Consider the following 12,675-nt stretch of genomic DNA (forward strand, 5'->3'; position numbering starts at 1 on the left):
ACTGCTCTTCCGAAGGTCCGGAGTTATCCCAGCAACCACATGGTGGCTCACAACCATCTGTAACAAGATCTGATGCCCTCTTCTGGAGTGTCTGAGGACAGCTACAGTGTACTTACATATAGTAAATAAATAAATAAATAAATTAATTAAAAAAAAAGTGCTTAGAGTAAGTAACCGTTAAAGACTAGAGACAATTCAGGGGCTCTTCAGTAGGTGAGCTGGGGGGGGGGGCACCCTGAGTGGCTGCTCTGCAGTGAGCTGAGCTTGGGATGCAGGATTGGAGTGACTGCATTGGGCTGAGAAGATGCTCATCTTGATGATATTGTTGTGTGTTCTCCACTTCAATATCAGAGGAAAGAAATTGCCTCTTTTTAAAATATTTTATTTTTGAGACAGGGTCTCATGTAGTTCAGGCTAGCTGTGAATATACTATGGAGCTGAGGATGACCTTGAACTCCTGATCCTCCCATTTCCCCCTCCTGAGGGCTGGGATTACAGGCTTGCTCCATCATACCAGCTTATGGGGTTCTGAGGATGGAACTCATGCCTTTGTACACGCTGGGTGAGCGCTCTACCAACTGAGCTATATCCCCAGCCCATAACTCATTGTAAATGTACAGCTCTTTTCCGTTTAAAACGCCGTATCTTGCCAGGCAGTGGTAATGTGGTAACATACACCAGTAGTTGGGAGACAGAGGCAGGGGCAGGCAGATCTCTGGGTTCGAGGCTAGCCTGGTGTACACAGTGAGTTTCAGGATAGCCAGGATTACACAGAGAAACGCTGTTTCAAAAAAACAACCCTTACCCCCAAACAAACAAACCACCACTACAATAAAACCAAAACCAAACAAACAACCCCCCCAAACTCTCACCTATATCGTTTATGAAGTCTTTTCATTTGAATGATGTACAACCACTAGTCTTGACTTTACAAAGGTTAGGAACCTCATATTGCCAGGAAGATAAACATTAAATAGACGTACTGAGACAAAATAGCCTCTCGATTGCCTCTCTGTTGTAACCTACTTTTTGTTTGCTGGTGACAAGTCATCCAAATGAGAACAGAGGTTGCTTTTACCCCATGTGTAATTCCCACAGGCTTGAGCCAATGACCGGGGAGCACACAGAAAGTCTGAGCTCATAGCTCTTTCCCAGAAGCCACTTCACAGGCCCCAGGAAAGGCCACCTTCATTCAAACCTTACCACACCGATGCTTTCAAATGAAAAAATGGCTGTTCCAAAGAAGAGCGGGTAGGTCTTCCAGCTTGCTACCAGTGGCAACTGGCTGGGATCTGGAATTCCCTACAGGGGAGAAAAATATGAGATTGTCACTCTGTGGGCACGCTTGAGCTCCTCTGAGCAGGAGGGACTCTGGGAGAAGAGCTGGATTTGAGAAAATGGAATGCCAAGAAAGTTCAGCAAGCCTTTTAGAATGAGGTAAAACTGATAAATATTGACTTTAATAGTGCACAGTACCAAAGAGCCAGAGGGCAGGAACATGCAGGCATTGTCAAAGCACCGAGGGTCAGTTTCTCATGAAGGGAGCAGGTTTACCAGAAGTCTCTAAAAGAACATTATCTGTATCACATATGCACAGTGGTGGCACAGGCTCTTGCCACCTAGCAGCACCCAAGAACATGTATGAATGGATAGTGGGCATGAGTATGAGAAGTCCTTCTGTGTGCGTATGTGTGTACAGGTGTATGTGTACATATTTGGGTGCATGTGGAGGCTAGAGGGTAATTCAAGTGTCTTTATTTATCCTTCTCTGCTTTATTTTTCGAGTTAGGGTCTCTCACTAAACCGGATCCCATCAGTTTGACTAGACTGACAGGGATCCCCCTGTCTCTGTTCTGGTCACTCCAACTCCCCTACCCCAGTGCTGGAATTACAAGCATGTGCCACAGCGCAGGTACTGGCCAACAGTTTACTAATGGAGTTGCCTCCCCAACTCCGCAGACACAGCCTTTTTAAGAGCTGAATTTGGTAGTAAAAAGCGTCATTTGGAGACATAGCAGGAAGGAGAGAGCTCAAAAGAGGAGACAGTACAAAGAGGGGAGGTTACAGCGAGATGGGTCCTAGGCTGAAGGGTGAGGAACATACCCACCCATCTTAGGACTTGGCCCCCGCTGTCTATTATTGATACAAGGGTCCTGTCTCCCGGGGAGCCAGTGGGTGGTGTGCACCCACCTGGATGATGTACTGGGCAATGATGACCAGGCTGACCAGCATGCTGATGTTGGCCAACAGGGAGAAGATGGTAAGGACACGGAGATTCCTGATGAACACCAGAAGCCCCAGAACGGGCAGGAAGGAGAGCATGTAGAGTCGAGAGTCCATGGTGGGCGTCAGAACTACCGTCTCGTTCCTGTGGCAGCTGATGGTTGTGCTGTTAACAGCTTCTACTACCTGAGGAAGGAATAGGAAAAGATGAGGAGGAAAAAACATCCGGGTACATGGTGGACTTCCCCCAGAACCAGACTCTCTTACAATGAGTCGGGGGAGCTGGAGCAAGTACGGGGTACTTGAGAACACATGAGGAGGTCAGAGGACAACTTAGAGGAGTTGGTTCTCTCCTTCCCCTCTGTGGGCCCTGGGGCTGGAACTCAGGTCATCATCAGGCTTGGCTGCCGTGCCATCTCTCCAGCCCATGAAATGTCTTATTCTAAATCCTCTTCACCAGACTTCCTCAAAGGAGGCTACCAACACAGCGAATTTAACGATGTATAGCTGCATTTAGAGTGGGCTCTGCTGCCTTGGCTCCTGGCATCCATTCTTCTGGATTGATTATTTGTACTAAGTCTTTTTTTTGCTGCTAAATTCAGCCTTGGGGAAACTGAAGATTACAGAGCTGGGGGGCTGGCCTGTGAGTCAGGCTCTGTGATCAGAAAGACAGGCCAAGTGACACAAAGACCAACCAAAAATGGTGACAGTGACCCTGACAGTGAGGTCCCAAGGGGTGACTCACTCACTCTACTGTTTACATACAGACATACACACACAGAGACACTCAGACACACACAGACACAGACAGACAGACAGACAGACAGACACACACACACACACACACATTGCTCTGGCCTTTTCTGAGACCCACCTTTTAGCTTTCTCTTCCGTTTTACAAGTCAGCTTCCGTCGTTCCAGTACATTTATTTTCCACCCTAAAATTCCCCCAGAGTTCCTTTCTTTCACTTATAACCCATCAGTTATTGCAGTGTAACTGGCCTAGAGAGTTGTTACCCCTTCATAAAAACAAAAATATTAGATTATTTACCATTTTGTGTGTATGAGTGTTTTGCCTACTTGTATGTTTGTGTACCATGTGTGTGTCTGGTGTCTGCTGAGGTCAGAAGACAGTCCCCAGGGACTGGAATTAACAGACTCAGACAGCTATGAGCTGTCATGTGAGTGGTGGGAATAGAACCTAGGTCCTCTGCAGGAGCAACAAGTGCTCTCAACCAACTGAGTACCTCTCCAGCACCAGTTATTCTTTCTTTGGCTGAATTAGTACTGGCATTTAGAATCTCAGTGCTCTCTCTCTCTCTCTCTCTCTCTCTCTCTCTCTCTCTCTCTCTCTCTCTCTCTCTCTCTCTCTCTCTCTCTCTCTCTCTCTCTCTCTCTCTGTGTGTGTGTGTGTGTGTGTGTGTGTGTGTGTATTGGGACACTTACAGAACACTGGACATCCTTGACCCCTACTTAGTGTTAATGCCCCCAAACATGTTGTAAACAAGACTCCAATGGTGGTTAAGTTTAATTGTCAACTTGATACAACCTAGAATCACCTGGAAAGAGTTTTAATGAAGAATTGTCTAGATTTGTCTAGATTAGATTGGCCTGGGCCATGTCTGGGGGTAGGGGATTGTCTTGATTGTTAAGTGATGTGGAAAGACCCAGCCCACTGTGGGCAGCACCATTCCTTAGAATTGGGTCCTGGACCCATATATAATCATGGAGAAAGTGAGCTAAGTAGTAATCATGCAGCATTCATTCTCTCTTCACTGTGAATGTGATATGACTAACTGCTTTGAGTTCTTGCTACCTTGACTTCCCCATAACAATGGACTATGACCTGGAGTTGTAAGCTAAGATACACTCATTCTTTCTTAAGCTTCTTTTTGTCAAGGTATTTTTATCACAGCAACAAAAATGAGGCTAAAACAACCTCCCAACACACGTAGTATACATGTCCCTTTCCTATAAGTTCAGGAGTAAACGAATGGTCCACTGTAAGTTGAAAATAAGCAAAACCCTAATGTGAATGATACAGTTGTTCAGGCTATAGAATTCATGGCAGAACAATTAGAATCTAGAATCCTGTAAGAAGAAAGTGTAAAGCTGCTCTTGACATTAGAACTGGTGGCAAAGCATGGAATCATCTCCAATATATTCATCTATGCATTTTCTATATAATGTCTTAAATCACATGATGACGACTCGTTTTCTTTTGTAAGATGGCAATCACAGTATCCGTTTTTACTTTAAAACCTTATTTTGACTTAACACATATCAACACAAGCTGTATCTTTGGTATCTTTCTCTGCTTCTTGTGTGTGTGTTTCCCGGATGGAGCCCTGGGGCTTGGGCATGTAGAGCTTGGCTTTTGCTTTTATTTTATTTTTTTAAGGCAAGGTATCATGTAGCCAAGGTTGGCCTCAAAGTTGCTATGTAGCTGAGGATGACCTTGAACCTATGATCCTCCTGCCTCTACTTTCCCAGTTTGTGTAGTGCTGGAAGTTGAACCCAGAGTTTTAGGAATGCCAGTCTACAACTGAGCTACCTCCCAGCGCTCTCTCTCTCTCTCTCTCTCTCTCTCTCTCTCTCTCTCTCTCTCTCTCTCTCTCTCCTTTGCTTTTTTTGTTTGCTTGTTTTTAAATGATTCCTCCCTGCAGTAGGAAACATCCCCGGATGACTAGCCAGGCACTCACAGACCTGCATAAAGGGTCTCTGTGCTGTGGTCAGGACTCTTTCTCCCTGTGGCCACCACTGTCTTCTATAACTAGTAAAATTGCTCTCTTGAGCCAATCCCACATGTTCTTGCCTGGAAGTTTTTACGTGGTCCATCCCTCTGGTTTAGCTACTGCGCTCTGCAAGCTGGCTAAGCACGCCCAGCCTACACGTGGCTCCCAAAAGCAGCCTTTTGTGCCGCCAGGGGCTTCACAGTGATGCGTCTGGACCACAGCATGCATTCCTAGCACCTGTGCCCATTGTGTTTTAGAACCATCCCACTTAGTTCATAAGCCCTCAAGACAGTGCTTGTCTTGATAGACAGCTGATAAACATGCAGATCGTGAGCAACAGACTGTAAATGAAGGTTTGCCGAGAGCAGCGTGCTTTCTGAAGAGCCACAGACAGGTGCTCCGAGTCTTCCAATTACACTCTTTGTCTCAGTACACTTAGGAAATGAGGGGATCACACAGGGATGTGTGTCCCTGCAACTGGTAACAGTGGCGAACAGTAAGAAACAACGAATCTGGCTTGGGGGCACACTGTAACCCCAGTACTTGGGAGGTAGAAGCAGGAAGATCTGAAGTTCAAGAGACATAGGGAGTCCTCTGCTACATAGTGGCAGTTTTGGCTACTTGAGAACCTGCCTCAAACAGTAAACAAAACAAACCCAAAACAGTAAAATGGAGATAATACAAATAATAATATCCTTAGCCAGGGAGGTGGCTTAGCTAGTAGAGAACTTGCTGGGCATACATGGAAGTCTGGGTTTGATTTCTGTCATTGCATAAACTAGGCATGATTGGCACATATTTGAAATATCAACACTTGGTGGTTTGGGGCAGAGGAGTCAGGAATTCAAGGTCACCTTTGGCTATATAATAAGTTTGAGGCCAGCCAGAGATACAAGAAACCCTATCTGGAGAAGACGAAGAAGATGAAGAGGAGGAGGAGGAGGAGGAGGAGGAGGAGGAGNAAGAAGAGGAGGAGGAGGAGGAAGAGGAGGAGGAAGAGGAAGAGGAGGAGGAAGAGGAAGAAAAGAAGAAGAGGAGGAAGAGGAGGAGGAAGAGGAAGAAAAAGAAAAAAGAAGGGGAGGAAGAGGAAGAGGAGAAGGAAAAGGAAGAAAAGGAAGAAGAGGAAGAAGAAGCAGTGGTGAAAATATTTGGAAACTATTTGGCAATAGAATACAGATTGATCACTCTTAGTGATTGACTGCTTCAAACTGAATCAATTACAATAGTCAGCCCTTCATTGCTGTAATAAAACACCTGTGGTAATAAGATGGCACAAGCATGTACACATATACACAGAGAGACATACAGACACACACACGCACATGTACACACACTTGCACACACACACACACATTCAGAAATCTGTAGATACATGGAGGGTGGGGGAGGCCAAGCTACCTGATAGCATGGCTTTCCCTTCCCATGATGCATTTCTGAGGACTCAGATAAAGTAAGGTGCCAAGCAAACAACGGGCAGAGAAGCTTCCTTCTGTGTCCTCCCCTACCTTGGCTTGCTTACCTGTTTTAAATTGTCCGCCAGAAACACAATGTACACACAGCAGAAACCCAGCTGGGTGATGATGAGGAAGAAGCTCACCACATGCCTGGAGGAAGGAGGAGAGAGAAGCTTGCTATAAAAGAACCCCAATGGATGGTGGTCCTGCATGAATACCTCCATCCTTCTACCACAATCTAGAGGACAGAGGAGGGAAGTAACAGCAGCTGTTTGGGAACAGCCATCACACACTCACAGCCAGCTAAGTGATCAAGCTCCGAGGCATGGGAGCCTGTGTCCCACCTAGCTCCATGGCACTCTTCAACCCCGCCTCTCACTGTGACTGAGAGCAAGCTCGTATCAATTATTAGCTGCCCAGAACACAGAAAACACTTTTCCCAGCGTCAGACACTTCATTGGGTATAGAAGATACACAGATAACACAGAGCCTCTTGCTCTGGTGGGTTATAACAGAGTGTTTTGTAAGATGAGAAGAAATTAGCATCTCAGGGGCTGAAGAAATGCTACACTTGCATGCTTGCTCAGAGGCTTGAGGACCTGCGTTCAGATCCCTAGCACACATGTAAAAAGCCAGGCATGGTGGCATGTACCTGTACCCCAGAGCTGGGAAAATGGAGACAGAGGTATCCCTGGAACTTGTAGCCAAATCAGTGAGTTTCAGGTTCAGCAAAAGTGTTATAGTGAAACCTATTGCTACGTATAAATATGACTCAAAATGTATCCACAGCAAAGGTTGGCTGGTGAGAAAAGTCTTAATAATTTATCCTTGCCCTCAGTTGCTTAATATAGTGATCTTTAATCCTAAAGGGGAGAGAATAAGAGAGAGGGATGGAGAGAGGGAGGGAAGAAGGGAAGGGTAGAGAGAGAGTGGGGTAGGGGGAGAAAGAGAGAGAGAGAGTGAGAGAGGATGAGTTATGAATTGTAGAGACAGAAAGAAACATCCTTAGGCAGACCACTATGGCTGGAGAGATGACGGCTCAGTAGTTAACTCGCAGTCCAGGGCCCAGTCCAGGGCCCCAGAACCATGACAACATCAGGTGTGTATGCTGTTCTTCTGGGACTCCCAGCCTTGGAAGATGGAGATAGGATCTCCACAGCAAGATAGCTAATGAAATTAGCCACACCAGCAAGCCTTCATATGCACGCGCGCACGCATGAGCGCACGCATACATACACACACACACACACACACACACACACACATACACACATACACACACACGGATACTGCATGTGCTCCTACAGATATGGAAGGATGCACATCACACATACATATGAAACCAGAAAACCCAGCACACGAGAAAAGTACCTTTGGAAAAGGAGAAATAGGAGGGGGAAGAGAAGGAGGAAGAAAGAAGAGGAGACAGAGGAAGAGAGAGGAGGAAGAGATGGGAAGATAGGAGAGACGGTGGAGATGGAGGAATGAGGAAGCAGTGGTGTAGAGGGAGCAAGTGGGTTTCCATGCCTTCCTAGTGCAGGGTTCACTGGTGGCGTGAGACCTAGCCAGAGGGGGATAACAGTAGATGATCTCCATAATGACTGAGAGGAAAATCGCCTGCATGAAGCTGTGGTCACTATGGCAGGAGGATGATGGCAAGTTCAAAGTGCTAGGGAGCTGCAATGCGCAGACCCTGACCATGGACCACTGGGTAGGGGGTAGATAATCTTATGCGGTGGACCTGGTTTTGACTTGGACCACGGGCCTTTGGAGAAGGGGACAGGACACATTCATTTGGTATCTGAAGCTTAATGTTGTACAGGACACAACTATGCCTCAGCAGCTGGGATGCTGAGTTGTGCTAATGTACAAAGCCTTGAGGGGGGCAAATCAAGTCTGAAGAGGTCCTAACTGGCAGATCCAGAGGAAACTCTAGTTCTCCAAACTCCAAAAGACATATATCTAGAAATATGCTCAAGATGGACTATGGACTTTCTGGTGGTTGGATAAAAGTCAGCCTTCCTCAATGACTTATGAAACCTGTTCCCATCGGCCAAAAGGAATATTTATCCTTACCTCTGGCAGAAGGGACATATGACTCTCCACTGACGCGTACCAGTGGTTGCATATCAAAGTGCATGCTGGCTTCTGGGCTCTCCCAGTATCCCAAGTACCTGATAAGTTTTCAAAATCCAGGCTCCCATCCTAGCCTTTCTCACCTCCTCCTCTACCCTAAATTCCCCAGGCCCCGCCCAGCTACTCAGCCTGTTTATGACCCAGCTGTCCTCACTATTCCCGATCTTGCTATTCTCAGTGTGTCCATTCTATTCTCCATCTCTGGCTAGTCTCACTATGCTCTCTCGATTCCCTATCTCTGGCTATTCTTCCTTCTCTCACAGACAGCTCCAGGCTATGTCCAGCCTGCTGGCCATGCAGTCTTACTTCTTTCTCTCTCTGCTCTGGAGTCTTCCACATGCTTCTAGCTGTTCTCTCTCTCTCTCTCTCTCTCTCTGTCTCTCTCTCTCTCTCTCTCTCTCTCTCTCTCTCTCTCTCTCTCTCTCTCTCTCTCTCTCTCTGTGTGTCATCTACAATAAAACCTTCCTCTCAAGCATATCATGGAGCAGTGACGTTGGCAGTGTCTTTATGGCACCCCTCTCACATTCATCTGGTGTCTAAACCCTCACAAACACTAACCCTGCAGAACACAGAGAACAGCAGTGGATCTGATAGAGAACAGGGAAGGAAGCTGGGGACGGGCCAACAGCCAAGAGAAAAGGAAGAAATGATTGGCCCTACATCTGCTGAGATGCTCTTAGGGAAAGCTCAACCAGAAGGGTCTTTTAGGACCATGGTGGAAGGCATGAAAAGACAGTAGAGACAAGGGTGAATGCAATGCCAGGAAGTAATTAGAAGGCACTCTCCCTCTCCCCCTCCCTCCCTCTCCCCTTCCCTCCCTCCCTCCCTCTTTCCCTCCTTTTCTCCCTCCCTCCTTCTGTCCCTCCTCTCTTTTCAGCTTCTGTGTGTTTACTGGCATATGCATGATTACTGTATGTGTGTGTGCATGTTCACTGTGTATGTATGCATGTTCACTTTGTGTGTATATATGTTCATTCTATGTATGTTGTCCAAAATAGAAGGGGGCAGAGATCTGAGTGAATCTGGTTCTTCTTTTCTGGTTTTGTCTGTCTGTTTGTTTGTTTTTATTATCCATGTGTGTGTGTGTGTGTGTGTGTGAGTGTGCACATGTGTGCATGTTTTTCACATGTTCACACATGTGTGTGCATGCATATGGAGGCCTGAGGTTGATGTGAGAATCTTTCTCCACTGCTCGTCCATCTAGCTCATTATTGAGGTAGGGTCTCTCAGTCAAACCCAGAGCCCCCTTATATGGCTAGCCTTGCCAGCCAGCTTGCTCTTGGACTCCCCTGTCTCTCCTTTCTGAGTTTGGATTTACAGATGGACCACCACACTCATTGATATCTATGTGGGTTCTGGAGATCCGGACTCTGGTTCTCACACTGGCACAACAAATGCTTTGACCCATAGCAAGCCATCTCCCCAGCCTCAATGCTTTCCTTTTCTTTCAGCTAATCCCTTACCAAGACAATTTTCTTCATTTCCCCCGACAACAGTTTAGTCTTGGTCTCCATCACCATCAGGATGGACATTGCCTACACTAAAGAAAGCCTCCTTGTCTGTCCAAGTCTGCCCTGTGCTCCCTTATCATCTCTTCCCCTCACAGACGCTAAATTAACCTTTCAAGAATGCAAGTGTGCTTATTTCCATGATTAAAAGCTCTCTTGGTTTTCTGCTGGTCTTCAGAAGAGGGCTGGAGAGACAGTTCAGTGGTTGAGAGTGGGCACTGCCTTGGCAGAGGAGTGGAGTTGGGTTCCCAGGCCCTACATCACAACCACCTGTTAACTCTAACTCCACGGGATCCAGTGCTTTCGGTATTTGGAGGGACACAACTCACCCCCAACACATATAACTAAAAGTAATAAAAATAAATCTTTTTTTAAAAAAAGAAAATAACAAAATCTTAGAGAGGGTCTAAAATATACAATATGGGCCAGTGAGATGGCTCAGCAAATAAGAGAACTTGCTGCCAAACCTAATGGCCTGAGTTCCATCCTTGGGACCCACATGGTAGGAGGAGAGAACAGTGTTCTGAGCCCCTCCCCTAAACAAATAAGTACATAGCAAACCATCAAAAAATAGAACTCGCAATGTGACTGAGCATCTAGCTCCTTCCTCAGTCTCCCTACCCTGACTCTGCCTTCATGCTGCTTGGTCTTTCTGTTACATAGCCCCAACATGGCTTGCACCAATCCCTCAGCTCTGCCCCGTTCCTGAAGGATCCTTCAAGTCCTGCCTTCAACATCCCTAAGCAACTCCTCATTTTTCAAGGTTACTTTATGCAGAACCCATCTCAGTCGGTCCAGTGTGGCCACCCTGACCTGACACATTCCCCTACCCTTGGCCCTGACACTCCTCTATCCAGTTGGTAGTAGCCAGAACCTCTTTCGTGTGTATCCCGGTGGGTATTGCATAACGAGTGCTAGGCTGTCTTTCCTAATGGACCATGGGTAACGCAAGAGCAAAGCTTCGCTGTCTCTCTCTTTCCCTGTGGTGTTTGCAGGGTAAGTGTGGTTTCCTAAGAGTGTATGATAAATGACCATTTGTCACCAGAGATACCTGAGAACTGGATAGGTGATGTTGGCAGTTGTCTCCCGGGGTGGACAGTCTGACCTCTGAGCCACCTTTTTTTTTTTTTTTTTTTTTTTTAAGATTTATTTATTATAATAAATTCTGGGATTTGAACGCAGGACCTTCTGAAGAGCAGTCAGTGTTCTTACCTGCTGAACCATCTTGCCAGTGCCCTCTGAGCCACCTTGTCAGAGAAGAAAACCTTCCTGGACAGTATTCTCCATACCCTAAACTGCTGGGAACAAAGCAAGAGCAAAGTACCTCCCCAAGTGGGCGTGGTTTTGCAGCCAGGCGTTGGGACTGGAAGCCAGTCCGTGCATCACTGTGTCCCCATAGTCCATGAAAGGCTTGTTCAGTCTGTTGGACAAAACACATATGGTATTTTAAGAGACAGATGAACCTAAGATTATGTTTTTAATGAGCAAAGGGGCCAAGCTGGGGAGATGCCATGTAAACACAAGGACCTGAGTTCAAATCCCAGAACACGTAAAAAAAAAAAAAAAAAAAAAAAAAAAAGCCAGGCACAGTAGAACTGGTCTGAAATCCACACACTATTATATCAAGATGAAAGGCAGAAACAGCAGACTTCCTGCATCCCTGGTATCTTGTCGTATCCTTGGCAAATACACAGCGAACAAGAGACTTCGGCCAGGACAGACAGCTGAGGCTGCCCTCTGACCTCCACACTGTGTTGTGGCACGTATCACATGCACACATGTACACACTTCCTGACATGCTCCGCACCCCTCCAGGGACTGACCTAACTGGGGGGGATGAAGGAATAAAGAAAGGGAAAAGACAGACACGTGTTCAGGAAAACTGGGACCCAGTGGGGCCGTGCTCACTCTGAAGCATCAGCTGCAGCAGCCCAGTCCCCATACACCTGACTTGAGGAGGAAGGTTTAGCATGCACAGCTGAACCAGGAGGCAGGTCTACCTAGCAGGGGTAGGAGGTCTCTGTAGGGAGCAGCCTCAGGCTGCAGCCATCCCAGAAGAGGAAGCTGTGGCTGCGGTTGCTGCACGCACTGTCCACATTCACCCTAGGAGCAGAGGAAAGCGCTGCCATCTCTCTGATGGAAAGGCTTTGGGGGGCATTGGGATTCTTGACCCGGCTGTGCTCAAGGCAAAAATCCACATCCGCTCAGGCCTTCCTCCACTCCTCACACATCCTCTTAGGGAACCCCACAACTCAGGGTCCAGAGATCCAGACTCAGACCACACAGAAAGAGGGTGGAAAAGGCATGAAGCCAGCACAGCCATGTTCTAATTGGGGCTGTAATTCCATACAGCTTTGTTCTCACCTGGGGTTCAAGCAGTTACCACACAGCATGAGTAATAGCACAGGCCTGGCGTGGGTGTGGCAGTGCCTAGACCCATGGCTCTCACTGAATTGAGGATAACCCTTAGGGGCAGGGATGGGCAGGAGTTATTTACATCCACTATACAGGCATACAGGCAGGCTGACCAGACGAGCTCAAAGAGGCCTCCCCTAAGGTCTCTCCATTCCTGAAGCTCTTTTTCTTGTAATCATGGGGACCATAAAGAAGGAAGCTCTT

At 46.9% G+C, this 12,675-nt stretch overlaps 1 protein-coding gene across 1 annotated transcript in view; it reads right to left on the reverse strand.

Annotated features, from left to right (window-relative positions):
- Positions 1-12,675, reverse strand: part of Slc36a2 (solute carrier family 36 member 2) — a 24,338-nt gene that overhangs the window by 7,435 nt on the left and 4,228 nt on the right. Inside the window, exons 3-6 of the mRNA XM_021211703.2 lie at positions 11,381-11,484; positions 6,478-6,562; positions 2,191-2,409; positions 1,204-1,302 (exon numbers count right to left, since the gene is read on the reverse strand). Coding sequence (XP_021067362.1) covers positions 1,204-1,302; positions 2,191-2,409; positions 6,478-6,562; positions 11,381-11,484 — 507 coding nt within the window. The remainder of the gene's footprint in view (positions 1-1,203; positions 1,303-2,190; positions 2,410-6,477; positions 6,563-11,380; positions 11,485-12,675) is intronic.

Source organism: Mus pahari, chromosome 14 (genome assembly GCF_900095145.1).
Source record: "Mus pahari chromosome 14, PAHARI_EIJ_v1.1, whole genome shotgun sequence".
Lineage (NCBI taxonomy): Eukaryota > Metazoa > Chordata > Mammalia > Rodentia > Muridae > Mus > Mus pahari.